Consider the following 23,413-nt stretch of genomic DNA (forward strand, 5'->3'; position numbering starts at 1 on the left):
TAACCATTATGTGTTTTTAAAAGTTTTTAGTAGAGTAAAATTACAGACTATTCAAGTAACTAACCAGCATGTTATCATTAAAAAAGTAGATAAAATAGCCTAACTCAGGAAGTCATGGTAAAGGGTTAAATAAATAAAACTATCTTTAAATGTATTTTTTCCATAATCAGAAAAGAGGACATTGTTGAGCAGAGACAAAGGCTTAGAACAGTACAAAATACTAGATAGGCAGGTGAGAGTAGAAATCAATATTTAGAAATAAGGTAATGAAAATTCAAAGCTCTCAGTCTTCTAAATTATAGTCCTAATGATTTTGGTTTTCTTGAAGTCCTACAGGTAGTGAATGTATAAAATTGAATTAAATTATATAGTTTTGTGGATAGGTCAAGTTCTTAGTATCATATTAGTCTAGCTGGGAACATGGACTTCGAGTTCTAAATATATAATGAACTTGTAAGTAATACTGTGTGACTATAAACAACTATGAAGTATTTAGCCAATCACTCTCAACCAAAACAAGGACTGTTTACCAAGAACATAAGTTAACTCAGTATGAAATGTAGTTCTTTAACATTTCAGATAGGAAAATGTTCAGATTATCCAAACTGTCTAGAAAAAAATCCTGTAAACACTTTTCTATCAAAAGACCCTTTCTTATTCCATTCTGTTCTTTCACTTGCATAATATAAACGTGAAAGGGTATCTGATAAGTATACCTAAATTAAGTTTACTTCAAATTAAACTTCAAGCATTCGGTCTTTATTTTCCTAAATAGTTTCTGACTCCTAAAGCAAGCAAACAAACAAACATATAAACAAGCAAAATTTCCATTTTGCCTCTCCTTTTTGGACGTGCTCCAGTATCATAAGCTAGTGTAAGTCTATTTTGAAGGCGGGAGGGGTAGTTTTAAGCTTTTCATTAAAAGACTTTGAAATCACAAGATTTTCTAAAGTTTTAAGAGAAACTATGGAAGTTTGTGTTATTTTTTTGTATAACACAATAACTCATCTATTCTCATCTCCAGGGGAAAAATGAGTAAGAGGCTACAGTCTGATATTTGGTGACTCTCACCAACACCCAGATTGATTTATATGTTTTTTCCTCTATGTGTCCACAATGTGTTTCATATAGCTCTATCATGACGATGACAAAAATCTGAAAATGGATTTTAAAAAAGCCCTCACCTAGTCTGGTTCTTAAAAGTAAGAAATTTAAGTCTAAAATTACATGTTAATTAATTAATTAATTCCAAAATTACATTTAACCTTAACAAGAGGAATTCAAGGTTTTAATTTCTTGCTATCAGAAACAAATTACTTTCATCTTAAAATTCGCGAAAGAGTTTGGTCCAGAAAAATGAAAGCGTGATTGCTAGAAAGGAGAATCAAACAAGCTACTGTGTGGCTTATCTTATTTTAAAAAAGTCATGAGCTCATGCATGTTTTGTAGAGCTAAAGGCAGGTTAATTTATGTTAAAGGATCCCTACTTGTTTCACCTGACTTTCAGTTGAGATAGACAGTCTACGAAAGTCCACCTGAAAAATAAATGGCTCAAATTAAATTTAGGATACGAAGCAAAATACATGATCTTACAAAGTCTGATTCCAAAATAATGTTCTTAAACATGGAAATATCCCAGTTCATTTCCCAAGTAGTATCTTACCTGCTTTATCTCACTTTTTAACTGCATGATCCCAGTTCGTTCTGTTTTGGTTGCTCCAACAGCACCAACCTCACGGATTGAAATAGCAGGGCTGATATTTGAATCAGTAGGACGAACTATATAGCATGATGGATTAAAGAGAAAGAGGGAGGATAATCAGGTTCAAACTTTTTCTCCATCACTTTTAAAAGACTCAGATGTATGACCTCCTTTTATGTTAATAATAATGAAAAACTCAACAGCTATAAAACTCAACACTTTCTATTCAAAGTGTGGTTCACAGACCTGCAGCATCGCCATCACCTAGAAGCTTGCTAGAATTTTAGGCCCAACTGTAGACCTATTGAATCAAAGTCTGCAGTTTAGCAAGCAAGTAAGTAAGTAATGGACTGTAGCCTAGGTAATTCTTATGAACAGTAAGGCTTGAGGAATACTGCTTTATAACTTTCTCTTACCACTCTAAGGTATCCATCCATCTGATATTATATATTTATTTATTCTAACTCTGAAAGTTAAGCATGGGAGATGACTCTTTTCATTTGCTCTGATGTTTTAGGTTTAGTTTAGTTCAGTTCAGTTCAGTCGCTCAGTCGTGTCCGACTCTTTGTGACCCCATGAATCGTAGCATGCCAGGCTTCCCTGTCCATCACCAACTCCCAGAGTTCACCCAAACCCATGTCCATCGAGTCGGTGATGCCATCCAGCCATCTCATCCTCTGTCATCCCCTTCTCCTCTCGCCCCCAATCCCTCCCAGCATCAGAGTCTTTTCCAATGAGTCAACTCTTCGCATGAGGTGGCCAAAGTACTAGAGTTTCAGCTTTAGCATCATTCCTTCCAAAGAAATCCCAGGGCTGATCTCCTTCAGAATGGACTGGTTGGATCTGCTTGCAAGTCCAAGGGACTCTCAAGAGTCTTCTCCAACACCACAGTTCAAAAGCATCAATTCTTCGGTGCTTGGCTTTCTTCATAGTCCAACTCTCACATCCATACATGACCACTGGAAAAACCATGCCTTGACTAGACGTACCTTTGTTGGCAAAGTAATATCTCTGCTTTTCAATATACTATCTAGGTTGGTCATAACTTTCCTTCCAAGGAGTAAGCACCTTTTACTTTCATGGCTGCAATCACCATCTGCAGTGATTTTTGAGCCCCCCAAAATAAAGCCTGACACTGTTTCCACTGTTTCCCCATCTATTTCCCATGAAGTGATGGGACCAGACTTGATATCAAATACTACCGCCAAACCACCAAGTGCAGATATAAGGTTAATTTGTGATAGAACCCAAATGTATTTGAATTTAAAGGTAAAAGGATACATCCGACAGCTACACACACATACACATCACCATAAATGCTACTGAATTATTGTCAACTGGGATACAAGAAAGTTTTAGATGATATAGATTGCTATTTGTGCTAGAGACTTAATGTAAAGGAATATATAAGACAGTCCAAAACAAAATATAATAGTAATCTACTTAATTTAAGGGGGAAAAAAGACACACAGTGGTTTCCAAATCTTGTTTCAGAAGCGAGCTTTGGTTTAAACTATTCCATATATAGGGGTTCTATTTATTTGGAGGAAAAGTTTCTCTGATAAAAGAACAGCATTTTAAAATCAATGAAACATTTAAAATAAGTACTGTGAAATAGAAATGCAGTTATTCAACCTTACCACTTCGTTCCACTCCAAACTCCTTGCCACTGAGTATATGATGCAAGAGGCTCTTCATGGCTGAAGGACTGAGATTCATCAGGCCATCTGTGGCTTCCTCAGCTAGTCAGCAGAAATGTTAGGACAGAGGTATTTCTAATTGGCCTGCCATTCCCACCCCACTTTTTCTGTTTCTTTTCTTGCTTAGAATTTCTGAGTCACTTGATTGGAAGAACAGAATTATGAAATACATTTCCAGAACTATATTGCCTAGGCATGCATACTGCAATTAAGGACAGATTATCTAGTTTATGGATTAACCAGGTTCTTGACTTCTTCAGTCCTCTTCCACATCAGTAGGGTATACTCAGTAGAATCTTTATTTGAAAGTGGGACGAATGAAAGATAAGAAAAATCAAACTGGAAACCAGTTGGAGAAAGTAATGGATGTGTATATGAAGATGGGCTAAAATAATCAAAACTTCTCAGTCTGGAAATATGGCAATTTAAAAAGAGATATGAATCCATGAAATTATGAAGAATATTGAGAAGATAACTTGAACTTGTTCATCAACATCAGACACCTATTATGAGTTTACTACATCTAGGTCATGATTTTAAGCAATGTTAGGACAAACAGGTACGATATAATGCTTGCCTTGAGAGGCTGACCAACTAGCAATGTATGGGAAAGACCACACATGTGAACAAGATAAACAACAATAAAACATGACATGGCCATACTAAGTGTCAAATGAAAGGTATAGACAATAAATGCTTTGGAAATCAGAGGAGACATCAATCTCCAAGGATGAGGACTGATAAAATGCGAAGCACTGTTGAAGTAGGAGGCAGAGGTCAAACTATTGAGAGTCTTGGATATCAGACCCAGGGACCCTGACTTTATCCTAGAAGAAATGAATAGCCATGGCTTGGGGAATCCACAAGAAAAAAAAAATTCTGTAATGGGCAATTAAGAAAAAGTAAAGAATGTTTGAGGATTTTATCCCTTCTTGAGGTTAATTAATGAATAATCAGACTCATAAAACATCCCTTGATATATATGTGTGTGTGTGTGTGTGTGTGTGTGTGTGTGTGTGTGTGTGTATGAGACTGACTGTTTGCCACCCTACGGACTGTAGCCTGCCAGGTTCCTCTGTCTTTGGGATTCTCTGGCAAGAATACCGGAGTAGGTTGCCATGCCCTCCCTCAGGGGATCTTCCTGACCCAGGGTTCAAACCCATGTCTCTTACATCTCCTGCATTGGCAGGCAGGTTCTTTACCACTAGCGCCACCTGGAAAAGCCCAATGTAATCTATTATAATACATTACAATGCAATCTATAATAATGTGCTGAACTGGAAATCATTTACAATAAGGCAGACTTGGACTCAAATTTCGCTATTTACTAGTTATGTAACTTTGGGCAAGTAATTAACCTGAGTTTCATTTTTTTTAAAAAAACTGATCATTGAGTTTTATAAAAAATTTTATTTTAAAGGTTACTTTCAATTTACAGTTATTACAAAATTATAGGCTATATTCCCATGTTACACAATACATCCTTGAGCCTATCTTATATCCAATAGTTTGTTGAGTTCCAATTTCTTTTCAGTAAAAGTGAGATTAAAAATACCTTCACCATTGGGTTGTTGTAAGCATTAAATGAGATAATGTATAAAAGTAGTGTCTGGCATATGGTAGGTACAGAATAATAATTAGCTTTATTTCTCTAAAGGGTTATTTAAATATACATTATATAATGTAATTTAGGTTGGATTCAAATCAATAAATTTAGCTACTTGCTAACAGTGCAATTAAAAGCCTTTTGGGGAAATTTAATTGAAACAATGGTTAACATTGAGTTTTGCAACTATGATTTTATTTTTGTATGCAATCCCTATCTCTATTATTTTGTCATTCTTGTTGAAATCAAACAAATACAAAGGTCATGCCATGGGGTCCCCCCATACTTCTGTGCTACAGCTTCCAAAGGCCCCATTTATTTTTCTAAAACTATCACCTTGCCAAATATACCTTTAGCTAATATCAAAAAGTTTTGTCAGATAAATATTAACAGAAATATTGCCTTCCTTTATTTGATCCTGATGGTAACTAGACAGAATACTGATACTATAATCAAACTGATGTGGTGACTCAATCTGACAGCCAGAGGTGGCATGCCTGAATCAGAATCAAACCCAGTCTGTCATACTTAGTTTGATGTATGCAGAAGACCCAGGTTCAATCACTGGGTTGGGAAGATCCCCTGGAGAAGGAAATGGCAGCCTACTCCAATATTCTTGCCTGGAGAATTCCATGGACAGAGGAGCCTAGTGAGCTGCAGTCCATGGCGTTGCCAAGAGTTGGACATGACTAAGCAGCTAACACTTTCACTTTTCACATGTCCTGGATCATTCTAGGAGTTAGTAGGAAGGTAATTTGGAGCACAGAGCCACCAAAAGATGGAATTTTGAAATTGAAAACTGATATATAAACTTGTTATAGCAATCCCTTGACTTGTATAGAGACAAACATGGGAACAATACTGCTACATGCAGCATCTGAGCTACTGATAGAAATCTTTTAGCTTCCTTTCTCTCCTGATTCAAAACTTAATAGACCTCCAAAAAAAATGAATTCTGCCTCAATTACTTAATTGAATACCTGAGCATCGAAGGGAGTGGGCCAGTTCTGTTGCCATAACTTGTATGATCAGACCAATTCGAAGTCGAAACATTTCAGCAAAGAGGCCAGGTTGAGTTCGCATATACATGGCTAGATATACCATTATTTCCTGTGCATGGAATGAATACAGACAAAAATTATACCATGGATCTCACAAGGCCTATTTTGCGGTCTTCAGAAATTGCCAGATCAACTGAAAACAAACTTTTAAATATCAGTCATCAGATTAGGCTTTATAATTCTGCTCACCTGTGTAAGAATTGAAATGCTCATATCCCCTTCACTGGCTTCATCTATCAGTTGAGTGAGTACTTCATAGGGCAGAGGTCTAAGGAAGAAGACAGTGAACAAAGACAAAATTCTGCAACTACTTAACCTAAATATATTGAGAAAATGAAAAAGCTCCTCCTAAGTCCAAGTCAGTGTCTCAACATCTCATCATTACTGGTATCATTCTGTTTCTTTCAGTCTTCAAAGTTTACTGCCTCCCCAAAGCACTCTGCCCTGTATGAACTCAGGAGAGCTCTGCTCCCTCCTCTCTAAGCCTGGATTGCCTTTCTCCCTCACAATTGTACTTAAAACTCACCCCATAATGTCTATCCAGAGCAGGTTTTCATGGTTAATTCTTAACATTTGATAAGTTACTATTATGGCTGGAAAGTAACAAACTAAATTTAAGCTGTGCCTTTTGGAAGCCATTTTATTGCTTTACAATCATACTTTATAGTCTTATACTGATTTTTATAGATTCATCAGATTACATATATATGCACACATGCTCCCTCCCATACTTGTGACTCTCCTGTTGATACTAAGCACTCTGGGAGCATGGGGGATGTCATCTTCTTTTGGATTACCCACAGTAGTCACAGAATTGATCTAATTTGTAATAAAAGGTTCTGCTTGGCAGGAGTATGGTGTTATGGACTGAATTGTGTTCCAAGTTCCTATGTTGAAATCCTAACTCCTAGGACCTCAGAGTGTAACCTTGTTTGGAGATGGGGTCTATAAAGTGACTCTATAAAGAGGTAAGCTAAAGTGAGGTCATTGGGTGGGCCCTAATCTACTATGACTGGTGTCTTTTATAAGTGAGAAATTTGGACAGAGAGAAGAAATGTGAAGAGACATAAGGGAAAAATAGCCATCTATAAGCATAGGAGAGAGGTCTGGAATGAAGTCTATAGAATAGCTCATTGTGTGTGTGTGGGGGGGATAATTCCAGTTGCCTTGTTTGTTGATTTTTTTGAAGGAAAGGTTTGGGAAAGTCAATAAGTAAAAACAAACAAACAAAAAACCTCCAAAAGAGCAAAATACATTTGAGTAATCCCTGTGAGTTTTATCTTTCATTTACTCATGTCCTATCACTGCTTCCTGGTGGCTCAGATGGTAAAGAATCTGCTTGCAATGTGGGAGACCTGGGTTTGATCCCTGGGTGGGGAAGATCCTCTGGAGAAGGAAATGGCAACCCACTCCAGTATTCTTGCCTGGAGAATCCCATGGACAGAGGAGTCTGGCGGGCTCCAATCCATGGAGTCACAAAGAGTTGGATACAACTAAGCACAGCACAGAAATATCACTACAAACATTCTCACATCGAGGGTCCCTGATAGAAGGTCACACACACAGGACATTATCATCCATTTGTAGATTAGGACAACAGAATTGTGGCCAGTCCTCACAGCTCTAAAATTTCAGAGAAGCTTGATCAAACCCAAACAAAACCATACTAACGCAGAGATGGTCTTCTCTCGAGGTTCTGGGGGGAGTCCCACTGTCAAATGTTTCTGATGGGAGAGAAGGTCTGTGCAGGCCTACAAATAAACAGCGTAACAGTATTACCCTTCACAGAATACTTCAGATTTCCATGAAAATTCCTCTTTACAGCCTAGAAACCTTTGCTCCCCCTTTAATTTAATGACACATCAGTCTTTTCCTTAGGAAATGCCATGAACATCAGAAAAGAGAGATTTCTATGAAGGTATTTTTATTTCCTAAGAGGTAGGATCTTTTAGTCTAGTGTAAATTCCTTCTTAAGATCTATGATTTTTATAGTTTTTAACACCTCTATAAGTCTACAGTTTATATGCTTCGGTATTAAATATTTGACACTCATAAAAAAAAGGTTAACTGATATCAGAAATTTTATGTGGGAAAAACAACAGTTCAAATGATTAGATGCTGTGGTGATTTCCTTAAAAAACTTCAGAAACAAATTTTTTTAAAAAGCACCTCCATTTAGATTTGATATAAATTTAAGAATTCATAGTACCTCATCGAGTGCTTCCACCTTCTTCCTTAAGATTCCAGAGATGTATCTGATCAGGCCCCAGTGACGAATTTCTCCAACTTTGCCATATAGCTCAGTAAGCAGCTCTCTGACTGTGATGCTCTCTTCATCATACAATCCAGTGTCCCAGTCAGGTCCTCTGAAATGTTAAAGGCAGGCCTACATTAATTATAAATAAAGCTACAGGCAACAACCTTTCATTTGTGTTATAATGAGTGTGCCTGTTTTTGATAGGTCTCTCTCATTAGGAAATGAATGTTATTTACTGTGAATTCTTATAAAAAAAACTATTTTAATAGTCAGTACTGAGAGCCAAATATCTAGACAAGAATAAGTCTTAGTTTCAGTTGTGTTTTGACAAAATGCATTCTTTTACCCTATCAATGGGCTTCAAGGTAGCTGAAATTAAAGTCAAAGATTTAATTTAACTACTGCAAGTTCAGAAAGTATGGTGCACTTAGGGAAGTAATGAAGAAGAAAAAATTTGCTTATTTTTAAAAGATATATATCATATACATTATTGCTATAAAAATTTATATAATGCAAGTCAACTATAAAATACCATAAAAGATATATAAAGTGTTATAAAACTGGGAATTTAGTATATGATAAAAGGTAGATTATTTATTAAATGATGTTAAGACAAGTAGCCACTGGGGAAAAAGTTGAATCCATGCTTCGCACTGTACACCAAAATTCCAAATGTATCAAATTTAAATGTCAAAGTACTAAAAGAGATAGGGGAGAACTACTTTATTATTTTAGAAGCAAGAGGACTTTTAAACTGTGTACTTTATACCAGAAGCCATAAAAGAAAGGTTGATACATTTATATATCACACATAAATATATATTTATATAAATACCAAAAACTCATTGCAAAAACCACTATAAGAAAAGTCATAGAACACATTGCTGCTGCTGCTGCTGCTGCTAAGTCGCTTCAGTCGTGTCCGACTCTGTGCGATCCCATAGAGGCAGCCCACCAGGCTCCCCCCGTCCCTGGGATTCTCCAGGCAAGAACACTGGAGCGGGTTGCCATTTCCTTCTCCAATAGAACACATTACAAACTGAGAAAAAATATTTCCAACTCATAGGCCAATTTCTCTAATATATAAAAAATTCCACTAAAAAACTACTAGAACTCATCAATGAATTCAGTAAAGTTTCAGGATACAAAATTAATATACATAAATCTACTGCATTTCTACAAACTGACAATAAAGGATCAGAAAGAGAAATTAAGATCAATCTCACTTAAAATCATATCAAAAGAATAAAATAAAAATAAATCTAAGTAAGGAGATAAAAGACCTGTACTTGGAAAAGAAATTGAAGGTGACAAAAACAAATGAAAAGATATACTGTGTTCATGGATTGGAAGAATTAATATTGCTAATGTCACCATACTACCCAAGGCAATCTTTAGATTCAATGCAATCCTTATCAAAATACCAATGGCATTTTTCACAGAACTAGAACAAATAATCCTAAAATTTGTATGGAAATACTAAAGACACTGAATGGCCAAAATAATTTTAAGAAGAAAAAGCTGGAGGAATCATGCTCCCTGTCTTTGGACTATACTATAAAGCTATACTCTTCAAAGAAGTATGGTACTGGCACAAAAGCAGACACACAGACCAATGGAACAGAGTAGAGACCCCAGAAATAAATTCACACTTATATAATCAATAAATGTTCAACAAAGGAGATAAGAATATACAATGGGAAAATACAGTCTCTTTAAACAAATGGTGTTGGGAAAACTGGACAGCTACTAATACATGCAAGAGAATCAAACTGTATTATTTTCCTATACCATATATAAAAATAAACTCAAAATGGATTAAAGACTTAAATGTAAGACATGAAACCATAAAAATTCTAGAAGAAAACATAGACAGTATGCTCTTTTGACACTGGTCTTAGCAATTTTTTTAAAAATTAATTTTTATTAGAGAATAGTTGCTTTACAATGTTGTATTAGTTTTTGTTGTACAGCAAAGTGAATCAGCTATATGTGTGTATGTGTGTGTGTATATATATATATATATCTCCTGTCTTTTGGATTTCCTTCTCATTTAGGTCACCACAGAGCACTGAGTAGAGTTTCCTGAGCTATACAATAGTTTCTCAATAGTTATATCTTTTATACATAGTAGTGTGTCAACCCCAATCTCCCAATTCATCCTACCATCCCTTCCCCTGTTGCCATCTCCTATTCAAGTGTGGATAAAGAAACAAATAAGACTACCTCAAAATAAAAGTTTTGCACAGAGACAGAAATTGTCAAGAAAAAGTCTGTCTACTAAAGAGAAGATAATTGTAAATGATATTCCCACGTCTCCTGTGTCTCCTGCATTGGCAGGCGGATTCTTTACCACTGAGCCACCTAGGAAGCCCCACTTCAGTAGTATTCTTGCCTAAAATGTATAACCTAAATTTAATTATGAAGAAACATCAGATAAACCAAACTTTAGGGATATTCTGCAAAATAAATTGTCTGTATCCTTTAAAAATGTTAACAACAGCCATATCATCTTTTCTTTCTTCTCTGCTTCCACCATGATATCAACTCCTCTCTTTTAAGGACCCTTATGTTTATATCAGGCCCACCTTGATCAACCAGGATAATCTCCCCCAACTCAAGATTCTTTTTGAAAAAATTTATTTTAACTGGAAGGATAATTATTAGTCTTCTGACATCTGGGACTAAGATAATAAATCTGCATTGTTTTAAATTTTAAAAAGTCAATAACATTAAAGATAAAGACTTAGGAACTGTTCCACATTAAAGGAGACAAGGGACATATGAGAACTAAATGAAATTCATCATTTAGATTTTCTTTTGCTATAAAGACATTATTGGGACAACCAAAAAATCTTAGATATTTGTTGGCCAACCAACAAAGCTGTACATTAGATAGTGGTATTATCTTAACATTCATTTTCTGATTTTGGCAATTGTACTGTGCTTATATAAGTGAATCCCTAGTCTTTAGGAAATACTCACTGAAGTATTAATATTTGGGGGTAGAGAGGGATCGTGTTTGCACTTACTGTCAATGGTTCAGAAAAAATATGTGTGTGGTGATGACAATGATGAGATGATGATGAAGAAGACAGGGAAGGACGAAAGGAGGGAGGGAGGGAGAGAGAGAGAAAGACAGAGATAGAGAAATATTAAAGCTTAGTGTGAACATCTGAGGGATCTGAGTGATGGATATCCAGAAATTCTTTTTTGTATTATCTTTACAAGTTTTCTCTCTAAGTTTGTAATGGTCAGAATGAAAATAAATAATATGAAAATAAGTATTGCGATATCTCACAATCAGGGAAAATTCTTTTTATTCCTAGAGACCAGAGAAAGTTTCTTGGAGGTGACAGATAATTCAGGCCTTGATATATGGCTAGAATTCCAACAAAGAGAAATGGGATGTGGTAAAGAAGAGTGGGCCAGACAGAGGAAAAAACATGAACCAAGGTCTGAAAGTAGTCATGTACAGGCTTTGGATATGATAAGCAATGGGCTGTTTTGGTGGGAGAATTCACACTCTGATGGGGGAGCAATGGTAGATAAAGGTTGAAAGTTATAGTACAGAGGATATAGGTTTGATCACTGATTCCCAACTATAGTTGTGGTCGTGTAGGGAGAGGCAGGGGGTGAGAAAGACTTGAAGATGATGACACAATTTCACATCTGGGTGACTGAAACAACAATAATACCATGAAAAGCCAGGCAGCAGTATGTTTCTGGTAAAGACAGTGAATTTGATTTTAGACATGTTGAGTAAGAAGATATATAAAAATAAATTTCAAGTAGATCAAGAGCTTAAATTTTTAAAAATTCTTAAAGGCATTTAAAATATTTCTAAATTCTGGGAGGGAAGAAGATTCTCCCCATGTATGACAAGAAATCCAGAAACCAAAAAAGAAAATACTGATGTAGATTTGACTATATAAAATGAAATTTTTGCACAGAGAAAGGCATATGAACAAAGTTAAAAAGCAAATTATTTGGACAAAATATCTGCAACAAATATAGCAAAGAAAATAGTAATATATGCTATCAATAAGAAAAATATAAATAATCCAATAGAAAGCAAAGTTTATGAACAGACAATTCACAGAAGGAATACTAGTCAATAGCCATAGGAGACCCCACCTCCCAGTTTCTATTCAAATTTACAAAGGGATATTGGGCAGAATTCCAAGTGTATTAAAAGCCACATAGTACATCATATACAATCTACTCAAAAGGTTTGATATTACCTAGTTTTAGGGAGATTACAAGTTTCAATCAGATGTTATGGTAAAGTTAGTATATACTGGATTAGATGAAGAAAATTCATGTGTTGGCAGCAGAAAAGTTGACAGTCAACCATGGATCATCTGACCTGATAGGAAAGCAGGAGTTTTTCAAGTCTGTGCTTGCCCATCCCAACTACCCTGCTGAATCATCAGTTTTCATTCAAGCTACAGTCATTCTGTCCTTACGCCTTATCTCTTCACCGTCTCTATCTTTTCATTACTCTGCATTTAGTATTGTGCCTGGCACGTAAGTACTCAGCTGATACTTTGTGAACAGAGTACCTTACCTTAAAGGAAAAAGAAAGGAACAAAGGTATCAAAGTAATAATTCTCATGTGTTTTTTTGGTAGTAGCATATAACAAGTTTTAACAGTTGGTACATGGATAGCTTGTATGAAAGGGGTAGTCCCTCACAGCATCAGACTGTCAGGAGGCTTATGTAAGGCATAAGTTCTACCATCCACAACAGGAGGAGGGCAAGGAAACTCCCAGGGAAGAGAGGAGGAGGGGGTTACATGTCTAGGTATATACCTTAGTAGCACCATGAGGAGTTGCTAGGTTAGAAAGCTCTGAATGCAGCAGTGGTTTGGGATACTCATGGCCCAGGGTTTATCTCTTGTTAGCAGATGCAGGATGAATTTTGAGGAGGATGCAAAGCAGATAGGCCCTAAATGGCTTAAAATATGTTTGGGCTATTTTTAATAAAATTGGGTATGTAAAAATTCAACTTTGGTGCTGATGGGCTTTTCAGCTTCCTTGTTTACTCATTAAACACTATAATCTGATGGAAACAACACAGGAACTGGAGTCAGACAGTTCAAGGGGACTTCATTATCAACTAGAGAGGCTGAAAGTCCCAGATCCTTACCTAGCCTTCTTTGACACTCCCTGGCAGTGAGGAAGGTGGAGCAGAAGTTTGAGCTTCCCATTCAGCCTTTGTTGACAGGAGTAGCACCACAAATTTTTCTCTGGGGCTTGGGTGGAGTAAAGTGGTATTGTCTCAAAGATGTCTGTCTTGCTAGAGTGCCTTTTCTCTGGTCTTGCTAGGGTGCCTTTTCTCTGGTCTGGGAAAAATGGGTTTTCCTTAGGGTTTTTGTTGTCTGTGTTCACTGATTGTCCTTTTTAGGCTGATGGCTTCTCCAGCACCCAATGAGGAAACAAAGAAAACCCGGGGATGTTACCACCCTGTCACTCTTCAATCCTGAGGTCCTTAGCCAATGTGCCTTCTTCTCTCTACCTTTTGACATCTTGTTACATTTGTTTTATAAATGATGTCCTCCTGTACTTAGCAGGAGGAACAGAGAGAAATGGATTTACTCTATTTTGTCTAGAACCAGCAATTCCACTGTGGTTACATTTAAACCAGCAATTCCACTGTGGTTACATTTAAAGAGATTCTTAGACCCCTACATATGTTGTCTACAAGAGACCCACCTCAAAACAGGGGACACATACAGACTGAAAGTGAAGGGCTGGAAAAAGATTTTCCATGCAAATAGGGACCAAAAGAAAGCAGGAGTCACAATACTCATATCAGATAAATTAGACTTTAAAACAAAGGCTGTGAAAAGAGACAAAGAAGGTCACTACATAATGATCAAAGGATCAATCCAAGAAGAAGATATAACAATTATAAATATATATCCACCCAACATGGGAGCACCGCAGTATGTAAGACAAATGCTAACAAGTATGAAAGGAGAAATTAACAATAACACAATAAAAGTGGGAGACTTTAATACCCCACTCACACCTATGAATAGATCAACTTAACAGAAAATTAACAAGGAAAAAAAAAAAAAAACATGTATCTATAAAGTTCACTAAAGCAAAGCACAGTAAAATTAAAAATAAATAAATAAAAATAAAAAAATAAAAATAAACAAATAAAAAATAAATAAATAAAAAGGAGAGACTAAATGCAAAAAAAAAAAAAAAGATAATAAAACACATTTCCTTTGTTGATAGCCATATTAAAAAAAAAAAAATAAATAAAGAGATTCTTAAAGGCTACCCACTCCAGTATTCTGGCCTGGAGAATTCCAACGACTGTATAGTCCATGGGGTCACAAACAGTCAGACACGACTGAGTGACTTTCACTTTCACATTTTTTAGAAATAATACTGAAATATTTAGGGATAAAAAATCAGGAACAGAGTACGTCAAGGCTGTATTTTGTCACCCTGCTTATTTAACTTCTATGCAGAGTACATCATGAGAAATGCTGGACTGGAAGAAACACAAGCTGGAATCAAGATTGCCGGGAGAAATATCAATAACCTCAGATATGCAGATGACACCACCCTTATGGCAGAAAGTGAAGAACTAAAGAGCCTCTTCATGAAAGTGAAAAAGGGCAGTGAAAAAGTTGGCTTAAAAGCTCAACATTCAGAAAATCAAGATCATGGCATCTGGTCTCATCATTTCATGGCAAATAGATGGGGAAACAATGAAAACAGTGAGAGACTTTATTTTTCTGGGCTCCAAAAATCACTGCAGATGGTGACTGCAGCCATGAAATTAAAAGACACTTGTTTCTTGGAAAAAAAGTTCTGACCAACCTAGATAGCGTATTAAAAAGCAGAGACATTACTTTGCCAACAAACGTCCGTCTAGTCAAAGCTATGATTTTTCCACTAGTCATGTATGGATGTGAGAGTTGGACTATAAAGAGAGCTGAGCACCAAAGAATTGATGCTTTTGAATTGTGGTGTTGGAGAAGACTCTTGAGAGTCCCTTGGATTGCAAGGAGATCCAACCAGTCCATCCTAAAGGAAATCAGTCTTGAATATTCATTGGAAGGACTGATGCTAAAGCTGAAACTCCAATACTTTGGCTACCTGATGTGAAGAACTGACTCATTGGGAAGACCCTGATGTTGGGAAAGATTGAAAGCGGGAGGAGAAGGGTGAAAGGTTGTTGTTGAACCAAAAAAAAGACGCTGGGATTCTTGGCCCCCAGAAGAGAAGAATTCAATCTGGGGCCAGAGACAAGGCTTGATCGCTCAGAGCTTTTGCGTAATAAAGCTTTATTGAAGTATAAAGGAGATAGAGAAAGCTTTTGACATAGGCATCAGAAGGGGGCAGAAAGAGTACCCCCCTGCTAGTCTTCAGTTGGATGTTATATAGTCACTAGCAGTCTGTTAATAAAAGAAAGGAATGTCTTAAAACTCAGAATGGCACTAGGCCCCTCACCCATAAGATGCATTTTGGGATAATCTTGGCACCAAATGGTTCATCCTGGGCCATAAAATGATTAACTTGAATCTTGAAGAAGGGGAGATCACCATACAAATAGTTTTATTTACATAGATTAGGGGAACAATATCTGAGTATAACATACTGGTTTGTCAAGTAGCTTCTGAGCCAAGAGGCGGAACCGACTTGAAGACAGAGTTTGGGGTAAATGCATAGTACATTAGCATAGCTTAAGACAAACATTTCCATGAGAAAAAGGCATTGGTTATCTCTAGGTTTGAGAATAGTTAACTTCAGGTGAAACCAGGTGTCATTATGTCAACACAGTATTTTAAGAGAAACCTCCTTTTAAATTTGTATAGAGAAGGAAAAAATATCGCTAGTTTGTTTCCTCCTGCCGCTTAAGAGAGATAAAAATGTCTGACACTTGCAGGCTATTTCCTCCGTTTGGAGACCCCTGGCCTTCCTGCCTGTTACCCTCTCAAGGGGACAACAGAGGATTAGATGGTTGGATGGTATCATTGACTCAATGGACATGAGTTTGAGTAGGCTCTGGGACAGGAAATCCTGGCGTGCTGCAGTCCATGGTGTCACAAAGAGTCAGACATGACTGAGTGACTGAACTGAACTGACTTAGGGATAAAGTGATAAAATGTTTGGTATCCTCTTCAAAATAATCCAGGAGGAAGAGAGAATGAGAATATAGATGGGACGAGATTCATCATGTGTTCAGGCTGGGAGATAGGTCTAAAAGTATTCATCATGCTATTCTCTCTACTTTTTTATAAGTTTCAGCATTTCTGTCATCAAAGTTACTCTCCCTCCTCTGTTGAGGATGGGTTGGAAGAGAACTAGATCAAAGCAGAAAGTTGTTAGAAAACTGTAGCAACAGTCCTAGGGAAAGACAAAGGCCTGAATGAAGACACAACAGTAGAGATGCAAAAGATAAATATTTAGAGATAAAACTGGACAGACTTGATGATTAACTGGATATGAGGAGAAGACTTGATGATTAGGTAAGTGTTAGTTCCAACAGTAGAGATGGAGAATTGACTCATAGAATGGAGTCATAGAAGTGACTCCATTTTTGATGTTTGATTATTGACTGCTTTCAAGTTGTACAACTCCCCTTTCCTTTCCAGCCTCCATCTGGGCAAGTTGATAAGAAAGTCTGAGTGTTATCTCTTTGGTGCCATTGAGAACAAACCCTCATCCAAGCCTCACCTCCGAATCAATATAAAATTCCAAATCCAGCCTCATTCTTAAGGGCCAACTTGACAGCCTGTTCCTCTGTTCCCAGAAAGTTTCATTATGTAGGTAATAAACATTTCACACCCTTCTGGTATGTGTATGGCATTGTCAGTCTCGATATCCAAACCAAATTAGGGGAGGGCGGGGCTCAATCCTCCCTCTTCAGGGTGTCAACAACATGACTAAATGAGGAAGAACAGGTTATTTTGTTGGGGGTTCTGGGAGGACAGGAGAATGGAGTTCAATTTGGGCATACTGAGTTAGACGTACCTAGATAAGATGTACTTTGCAGAGGGTGCCTGACACATAGCAAACACTCACTAATGCTAGCTTCATTTTCCTGTAAGCCTCCATATTCTTACTTCTTTTGAGTTACACATTTATTTACCTGTAGATTATTTTTAAATAATGGAGGCTTATATGATTAGTGACTTACTATGGACCAGGCATTGTATTAGAGACTGCAGATATTTTATTTTTTTTAATCTTCATAACAATTCTATGAGGTAGGTATAATCTAAATTTCAAAAATGAGGACAATTGAGACTTTGAAGTTATACAGCAAGTAGGTTGCAAAACTACTCAAATCCGTATCAGTGCGACTCCAAAGCTATGCTATATTTACTATACTATAAATTCCTTTCTACACAAACATGAAAGTAGATTGATAATTTCCACAACTTACTTCATAGTATATAGCATGTAGAGGATATCAGCTTGTTCTTGTAAGCTGGAGGTCTCTTTTAACTGTAAAACCAGTGCTTTGAAGTCCACTTCCCCAGACTTGTCTCTAGGAAGATGTATTTCTACACGAACAGAGGGAACCTTTAGTTTGAGAAAAGACAAACAAACAAAATTCCACAAGTGCTTACCTTAAATAATGCCCTAGAGTGTTGATCTTTTCACCTCTAAAACATTCCCATAAGAGTTCCCTAAATTTTGACAAAAAGTAAAGCAAAACAATGACACCTTCAGAATGTATGCTACAGCAATCTAGTTTTCTTAAGTCTGACTAGAAACACTTACTCATTTAAAAAGTGAACTAAAAAGGACATATATCTTCACCATGGTGGCATTTTCCTTACTGCTAGTTACTAGCAGAAACCATAATGGCTAGTTCTATCATTTTCTGTAAGAACGGTAATTTTGCAAAAAAGGTGACAGAAATATCTCCTGTGTAAATTTACCTGGTCCTCTTGTTGGGGATGAGGTGAATCAAGTAAGTTGAATGAAGGCCGGGAAGCCTGAAATATCTTTGTAGGAAGATACATATGGACATCTGCAAGAGGTTGACATTTATGGAAAAGCTTAGATAATTAAGAGATTAATAAAAATGCACAGTTGATGTCAACAATGAAGTTACATATGGGTTAGTTCCTTATGGAACAAGAATGGGAAATTTACCCTTTCTTGGTAATTGCAAAGAAAAGATACATGAAGGTCAGATAAATCAATGGATATTTGATCAATTAATAAACATATTTTGAATAGAATATCTAGAATTATAGCATCAGCTGGACGTATAAGATGTTAAATCCTATGAATGTAATCAATACCACAATGAAGCTATTACTGATACTTTAAAAGAATACAGATATAACAGAAAGAACCCAGTTACATTTCATATTTTCCAGATTCTCCTAGGAGAATATCTGGCAGCTAGCAGTTAGAATTCCTTGAGAATAGATAAATGAATGACCCTATCCAGCAAATAAAAAAATGCAGTGGCTGATCAACTTTGAGATATTTTAAGATTTTTACTTACAGTTCATTGTTGAAATACTTACCATAACCACTAAGGAGAGATTTTCTTGCCATTTTTGCCATTTTACAGATACAGAAAGAGAGATACAGAGCCCAAATAACTGTGTAAGCAAGTAAGTAGCAGAGCTGGGAATTAAGCTCAAGTTTCCTAATTCACAGTCTAGAAGTACAACTTAATAAAGCTGAAGTCTTTGCACAAGCCCTTTGTCAAGGAAGCATAGACAAATGCTACATATGCTAAGTTTTTCCCTTTTCTAATTGTTAAATGATTCTCCAGTGATCATGTTTAATATTTTTGGTTAGTAATGGTCAATAAAATTTTAGACAGTAAAAGCATGCATCTCATTCTTGTCATCTGTGAAATGTTAACATTTAGGTGCTCTAGGTGTGGCCAATGAACCCTTCTGTCCCTTCACATGTAGCTACCATACAGGTACTGAACACTCTTAGGAACTATGACTACTTCTGGCAATGTGTACTAGAAAAGACATCCTCCACTGCAGATACTACTGAGGAAGGGTAGTGATCCTGGGGAGAAGAATGGCAAAGCTGTCAAATAACGATTCTGTAGTTGACAAACAGCTCTATACTGCTGAAACAACTGACTGTATAAGTTACAGCTGGCCTAAGGAGCCAGATGTAGCTTACTGAAGGCAGAATATTTCCCTTTCATTGCAAGACTATCTTGTAATAGTCTACAATGCTTTCTCTTTAAATAAAATTATTTCAAAATTAGTAAATTTTCCAAAGGATTAAAAAATTCTTTTCACATTTTAATACTTTGATGTTAAAACTGAATATGCTCTGTACCTCTTGTTCTGTCTCTTCCTTCTATGTAACTGGATAAACCAGACTACCTAGCACTATACTATAGCAAAAAGTGAAAAAGTGAGTGTTGGTTACTCAATCACGTCTGACTCTTTGCAACCCCATGGACTCTAGCCTGTCAAGCTCTGCTGTCCATGGAATTCTCCAGGCAAGAACACTGGAGTGGGTAGCCATTCCCTTCTCCAGGGGATCTTCCTGGCCCAGGGACTGAACTGGGCTCACCTCTGTTGCAGGTGGATTTTTTACCATCTGAGCCACTTAGGGAAGCCCTATCTATAGCAAAAGTATACCCAATTATTAATTTCACAAATATTTGAGCATCTAATATATTCTAGATCCTGTTTGAGATGCTGAGGATAACGCAGTGAACAAAATAAAGTTCCTGCTTACACTGTAATAAACACCCCACCCCCATCCTGGGCTTGATGTCATCCTGTTCCTGACTCCAGTGAGTCATGGCGTTACTCACTCTGTACATGCAGCTCCTTGGCCTTGGTCACCAAGGACATTAAATCGCAGGTTGTTTGCACAGCAGTTCGGAACCGATTTAGCCCTCCCTTCTGTGAGGTAGGGGCTAGTTTAGGATGGGGAGCAGTGTGTGCCAAAAGGTGATCTAAATAACGAGCAACTTCATCACCAGAGTGAGCTGCAAGGTTAGTGGGGAAAGGAGGGAGAGAAAAATAAATAAATATTTTAGTAACTTCACAGTCTACACCACCAAACAGAATGACTCGCTCCTGTGCCCACTCTATAGCACCAGAAACATGTTGTTTTAGCTCATGGGGTTAAAAAAAAAGTTTGCAATCATTTCACAATCTTTACTATTCAGAAACCATGGCCATTTACCAGGCTCCACCTATTCCTCAACCTTGTTGAGATAATACTACTTTTAGGTCCTGTGAAAGTAGTATGAGCTTATTATAGGCAAGGTGGAGCATTTCATGATCTATTTACGTGTATGTGATGGTAATGTTGGTGGCAGTGAGGAGGAGGAGAAGGAGGAATAGAACAGGGCCCTTTGAATCTCACTGGTATGAGGAAACTTGTGGAGAAGGGCAAAAATCTTCCACTAAACATGGAGCCTAGCTGAAAACAGATTCCACAAATGGCAGCTACTATGGCTAAAAAAAAGGAAAAAACCCACCAATCTCCATGTGGCACTGGTACCAAAAGAACTACTGACCACATGTTGGTCTTTTTAGTCACTGCCTTCATTCATTAATCAAATATTTATTGTCCACAATGGACCAGGTGGTGTACTAGGTGCTGAGGTTTCGGTGGTGGAGAAGACAAATATGGTCCTTATTCTCTGGGGTTCTTCCTCTTCCCTACACCTTCTGTAACATTATCTCTGATTATGGATAATAGAAACAAAAAAACCATATTCTGTGGATGTTTAACATTTCGGATTTTACATGAACATTTGTAGTTGGAAAAGCCCAGTGTTTGGATCAATACCAAAGTTTGCTATATCAGTCATGCATCACCTGGATTTTGGTCATCTTTGGGGATTTCTCCAGTTGTATTTCTGTTTTCTGACGTGACTAATGGGAACTAGCAAAACTGCAAGAGTGGACCTCACACTCAGTGACATCTTAATGACAAATATTATAACCTTGATTATATTCTAGATACTTGAATGGAGGATTATAAAGAATATGGTAGGGATGGCAAGCAATAGACATGTCCACTGTGAGGCGACCTCACACTCAGTGACATCTTAATGACAAATATTATAATCTTGATTACAATCTAGACATTTGAATGGAGGATTATGAAGAATATGGTAGGGATGGCAAGCGATAGACATGTCTACTGTGAGGCCACCAATGAGTAAACCCAGACAGAAGAAAGTGACTAAGATTGTATAATATCAAACTTAATAAAACATATCATTAAAAAGATATATTTAAGAAAGTAATCTGAGAGAATGAGTGTTACAGATGTAAATTACAACTACCTATGGAATAGCAAACAACATCAGTATATGATCAAAATAATGATTTTCAAAATATTTGGTTTTCAAAATATCTCAGCTTATGCCAAGATAGATATCATGACTTTGGATATTACTGATAACATGAAATAACCTTGTATTTAATGTACTCTTCAAACAAAGAAATTCATACTATTTTAGATCTTATGAAAACAGTGAATTAAATGGTACTTAGGTGAGTATATGCTGAACCCAATGAGAAAACAGTCCTTCTGACTGCTAGTGTGCTGGTTTATTGTATATAAGATTATGCTTGCTAGCTCATTGAGGAAAGCTAATTTATTTATTTTTTTCTTCTTTCCAACATACCACTATTAAGATAAAGAAATTGGCTGCCTTAACATACAGGTTAACAGGCAAATACCCGGACAAAGAAAGTAGGCAGACCATGTTTTACATAATTAAAACAATAATTCATTCCCATCAGCCCTTTCTCTCTTTGGGATTCAAATAATGTAATGCTTGCCCTGCCTAGGTCAGCATTTTAATACTTAAAGAGTGTTTTTCAGACATTTTAAATTTATTCCCTCATGATACTATCTCACTATATCATCTTTGTATGCCTAGAAGCCAATTATATTTTATTCTGCTTTATTTGTCTAGTTTGTAATATGAAAGCTATAGGCATACAAAAATCAGTTTTTTCAAACTATAGAGACCTTCCCAGAGTTTCTGATGTGTCCCTGTAATATTCTATATAACCCAAATGGAATTTCATATTTTTGTGCTTTTTAATGTCAAAAAGCAGTATGTACATGTCTAGTTTTCCTACTATATACTTGATTAAATATCTCTCACTCACCACTGCTTCCATCTATTTTTAAAGCACCAGTCATTTTATGTACCTGGGAGAGAAGCCTCTCCTAACCTTAATAAGGGATAGTCCAACTCTATACTCCACAATCACCACAGGGATATTAGACCAGAGACCAGAGGTAAGTAGAAGTATGAAAAGTGAAGCCAAACAATAGTAGAAATCTAGGTGTATTAAACGGGAATGAGACTGCTGGCAGTGAGAAATATTAAGGAGGATGCTCAATAATACTTTGTGTTCTTGTCCAGCAAAGCCAGTGACTTTATGAAGCCTCCTTACCATTACGGGATAAACCATAGCCATTAATCCAGTCACCAGATTCCAGCTCATTATCATAGTCATCATAGTCTTCACTGTACAGTTTACCCTCAGGTCCAGGGTCCATGAAGCTCAAATGTGTGCAACAAGATGTTATCAAAAACTCCGACAATTTACCTGTTTGAATCCTGAAAAGAGGGTAAATAAAACACAGAAAATCAGAGGAAATTCTTTTTAAAACAACACAGTTTAGCGGGAAAAAGAAGATACCTGAAATGTTTTGTTGGGGGATTACTAACGTTTATACATTAGTACAAATTTTTTAAAGTGAAAATTTACAGCCCTCCTAGACATCGTGTAGTATAGGTTAGGATACCATGTTAATAAAGACTACAATTATGTGTTCACAATCCACCAGCAGATCAGTTTTTCTGTCTTACACTGCCACACACTATGCTGTTAACTATGCCAAACATGTGGCAAAAATTTCCATTAGCTGCAAGATAAGCTAGGACAGAATGAAGATAAATCATCTCAAATTTGTCATATCATTTCAAAAAATACTCAAAAAGACCATTTTGAAAAGAAAAAACAGTATCTGACAATTTTAAGAATTATAGTAGATTGTAAATTATATTCCTCCCTACTTATAAGCCAATTGCAAAACTCAAACCCAAAGGGAAACTCAATAGTAC

General features: G+C 36.6%; 1 protein-coding gene across 6 annotated transcripts in view; it reads right to left on the reverse strand.

The window, feature by feature from the left end:
* The window catches only part of PHKA1 (phosphorylase kinase regulatory subunit alpha 1), a 172,316-nt gene that overhangs the window by 26,601 nt on the left and 122,302 nt on the right, over positions 1-23,413 (reverse strand). Inside the window, exons 18-28 of one of the 6 annotated variants that reach the window (XM_086388922.1) lie at positions 22,740-22,906; positions 20,120-20,296; positions 18,246-18,337; positions 17,744-17,883; positions 8,279-8,435; positions 7,741-7,820; positions 6,259-6,337; positions 5,989-6,118; positions 3,343-3,444; positions 1,664-1,779; positions 1,497-1,535 (exon numbers count right to left, since the gene is read on the reverse strand). In XM_086388922.1, coding sequence (XP_086245048.1) covers positions 1,497-1,535; positions 1,664-1,779; positions 3,343-3,444; positions 5,989-6,118; positions 6,259-6,337; positions 7,741-7,820; positions 8,279-8,435; positions 17,744-17,883; positions 18,246-18,337; positions 20,120-20,296; positions 22,740-22,906 — 1,279 coding nt within the window. Of the gene's footprint in view, positions 1-1,487; positions 1,536-1,663; positions 1,780-3,342; positions 3,445-5,988; positions 6,119-6,258; positions 6,338-7,740; positions 7,821-8,278; positions 8,436-17,743; positions 17,884-18,245; positions 18,338-20,119; positions 20,297-22,739; positions 22,907-23,413 lie in introns of all 6 variants that reach the window. The other 5 variants (XM_086388920.1, XM_086388925.1, XM_086388924.1 and 2 more) reach the window with 5 other exon arrangements.

The sequence above is a fragment of the Bos grunniens genome, chromosome X (genome assembly GCF_055505025.1).
Source record: "Bos grunniens cultivar Pamir isolate PY7600 chromosome X, Bosgru_T2T1.0, whole genome shotgun sequence".
In the NCBI taxonomy this organism is placed as follows: Eukaryota; Metazoa; Chordata; class Mammalia; order Artiodactyla; family Bovidae; genus Bos; species Bos grunniens.